The 3465-nt window shown below is 42.2% G+C and overlaps 1 protein-coding gene across 1 annotated transcript in view; it reads right to left on the reverse strand.

Moving 5' to 3' along the window:
* chm (CHM Rab escort protein) overlaps positions 1-960 on the reverse strand; it is a 30431-nt gene extending 29471 nt beyond the window's left edge. The window contains exon 1 of the mRNA XM_039777848.1: positions 836-960. Within this exon, the coding sequence (XP_039633782.1) occupies positions 836-887 (52 nt within the window). The 5' untranslated portion in view covers positions 888-960. The remainder of the gene's footprint in view (positions 1-835) is intronic.
* Between the last annotated feature and the right edge of the window lie 2505 nt (positions 961-3465).

The following is a 3465-nucleotide window of genomic DNA, read 5'->3' on the forward strand; positions in this document are numbered from 1 at the left end:
TGTGTGTATCTGTGTGTGTGTGTGTCTGTGTGTGTGTGTGTGTGTCTGTGTGCGTATCTGTGCATGTGTGAGTCTGTGTGTAGTGATTGTGATGTAATATCCTGGCAGAGAGGCAGGTCTGCAGTGTGTGTGTATATGTGTGTGTCTGAGTACCAGTACAAAGTAGCAGAACATGAAATACTCAGGTAAAGCAGTAACTACAGAGGAGCTGAGTAGCTGTCAGTTATAAACCGTTAGCATCATAATGACATCACGTGATCCTGCGGCGTTAGCATCAGGCTAAAGCTGTTAGCACCACAGTGACACAACATAATCTATAAAAGCTAAGGAAGGTAACGTTATCCGTGTGTTAGCTCCGCTGCTAACATGAAGATATGTCAACAAACACAGCAGATGAGTTAGCGGGTTGTGGCTACAAGGGATACAGCTACGGCCGGAAGTTACGCAAAATCACAATAAATTGACGCTAACATAAACTAATTTTAATACTTTCATCCAGGAATCGCGTGTTCGTTCCTTTGGAGTGTTTAAACCCAAACCACCATCTTTTTCCTAAATTTAATTAGTCGTTTTGGTGCTAAAACGTAACCGCCGTCGTCGCCGCACCAGCTGTATCCCTCCTAGCAACAACAACACAGCTGTCTGCCGTTAGCTGCTAGCCGCTCTCATCTACACTGAATGGGCCGTTAGCCGTTAGCTAACCCAGCCTGTGTCCCCGGTTTAAACCGGGATTCCGGGATGTTTTAGAACCGAACAGGAGCGGGACCGCGCAGACACACGTCCACATAAAGGACCCGGATCCTAACGTGTGATATAAATGCTGCTGTTTCTGTACCTGTGCCCAGAATGACGACGTCGAATTCAGAGGGTAGCTCCTCGGCGGCCATGTTGTTCTCTAGGGAAGCCCAGGGGGCGTGGCCAGAGCAGAGCGTCACAGGGGGCGTGGTCAGACCAGCGCGTCACAGAATCAACCAATAACCATGATGTATCAGATACACGTTTGTTTTTAATATACTGAATGATCAGCAGCTCCTGTTTAGCTATCCTCTATCAGTAACCCTGAACTCTCCATCCCAGAATGATGAGTCAGCAGTATGAATGATGAGTCAGCAGTATGAATGATGAGTCAGCAGTATGGATGATGAGTCAGCAGTGTGAATGCTGAGTCAGCAGAATGAATGATGAGTCAGCAGTATGAATGATGAGTCAGCAGTATGGATGATGAGTCAGCAGTATGAATGAAGAGTCAGCAGTATGGATGATGAGTCAGCAGTATGAATGATGAGTCAGCAGTATGGATGATGAGTCAGCAATATGGATGATGAGTCAGCAGTGTGTATGATGAGTCAGCAGTGTGTATGATGAATCAGCAGTGTGAATGCTGAGTCAGCAGTATGAATGCTGAGTCAGCAGTATGGATGATGAGTCAGCAGTATGAATGATGAGTCAGCAGTATGAATGCTGAGTCAGCAGTATGGATGATGAGTCAGCAGTATGAATGATGAGTCAGCAGTATGAATGATGAGTCAGCAGTGTGTATGATGAGTCAGCAGTATGAATGATGAGTCAGCAGTATGAATGATGAGTCAGCAGTGTGTATGATGAGTCAGCAGTATGAATGATGAGTCAGCAGTATGAATGATGAGTCAACAGTATGAATGATGAGTCAGCAGTGTGTATGATGAGTCAGCAATATGAATGATGAGTCAGCAGTATGAATGATGAGTCAGCAGTGTGTATGATGAGTCAGCAGTATGAATGCTGAGTCAGCAGTATGAATGATGAGTCAGCAGTGTGTATGATGAGTCAGCAGTATGAATGATGAGTCAGCAGTATGAATGATGAGTCAGCAGTGTGTATGATGAGTCAGCAGTATGAATGATGAGTCAGCAGTATGAATGATGAGTCAACAGTATGAATGATGAGTCAGCAGTGTGTATGATGAGTCAGCAATATGAATGATGAGTCAGAAACTCCTGATGGATGTACAGAATGGATTATTATTACCCAAGTTTGATATTAGTAATCAGAGGTGCAGTGCTACGCGCCCCTCTGTGCTTCCGTTGGAGCAGTCGCCCACTCATAGTCTAATAAGCACGGTGTCTGTCCCCCGGCTCAGATCGGTTAAATCAAAGGTAAACAAAAGATGCGCTATACTTAACAACCTAATTGGAATTAAAACTACTGCAATAGAACAAAATAGGAAAATTAGATGTGGACTATTAAATATTAGATCTCTGTCTTCTAAAGAAGTACTGGTAAACGAGTTGATATCAGATAATAACATTGATTTATTTTGTCTTACTGAAACCTGGCTGGGCCATGAAGAATATGTTAGTCTAAATGAAGCCACTCCTCCCAGCCATATTAATACTCAAATTCCTAGAGGCTCAGGCCGAGGAGGGGGAGTTGCAGCCATCTTTGATGCAAGCCTGTTAATTACTCCTAAACCTAAATTACATTATAACTCATTTGAAAGTCTTGTTCTTAATCTTCAACATCCAAAATGGAAAACATTACAGCCAATTATATTCGTTGTTATTTACCGAGCTCCAGGTCCGTATTCTGAATTTTTATCTGAATTCTCAGAGTTTTTATCATGTTTAGTCCTTAAATCAGACCAAGTACTTCTTGTAGGTGATTTTAATATCCATGTGGACGTTGACAATGACAGCCTTAGTACTGCTTTCAACTCATTATTAGATTCAATCGGTTTCAGTCAGAGTGTGCACAAGGCGACGCACTGTTTTAACCACACCCTCGACCTTGTGCTGGCATATGGTATTGAAATTGAGGATTTAATAATATTTTCGCAGAATTCGGTATTATCAGATCATTCTTTAATCACTTTCGAATTCTTACTACCTGATTATATTAAATTAGATAAAAGCTTCTACACTAGATGCCTATCTGACAGTGCTATAGCTAAATTTAAGGAAGATATTCCAACAGCATTCGACTCTGTCATGCCTTAACATAACAGAGGACCTCTATGTTAACCTCAGTCCCTCTCAAATTGATACATTTGTAGACGGTGTTACGACATGCCTACGGACGACCTTAGACTCCGTCGCTCCCCTGAAAAAGAAGATGATGAAGCAAAGGAAACTAGCACCTTGGTATAACTCCCAAACTCGCAAATTAAAACAAATCTCGCGAAACCTCGAATGTAAGTGGCGTTCCACCAAGGTGGAAGAATCCCGTTTGGATTGGCAAGAAAGTCTCAAAACCTATAGGAAGGCCCTAAGAAAGGCCAGATCAGACTATTACTCTTCACTAATAGAATAAAACAAGAACAACCCAAGGTTTCTTTTCAGCACTGTAGCCAGGCTGACAGATAGCCACAGCTCTACTGAGCCATCTATTCATCTAGTTCTGAGTAGTGATGACTTCATGAGCTTCTTCAATGATAAAATTACAACAATTAGAGATAAAATTCATCACCTTTTACACTCAATTTCTAAC

Source organism: Perca fluviatilis, chromosome 16, assembly GCF_010015445.1.
Source record: "Perca fluviatilis chromosome 16, GENO_Pfluv_1.0, whole genome shotgun sequence".
NCBI classification, from domain to species: Eukaryota; Metazoa; Chordata; class Actinopteri; order Perciformes; family Percidae; genus Perca; species Perca fluviatilis.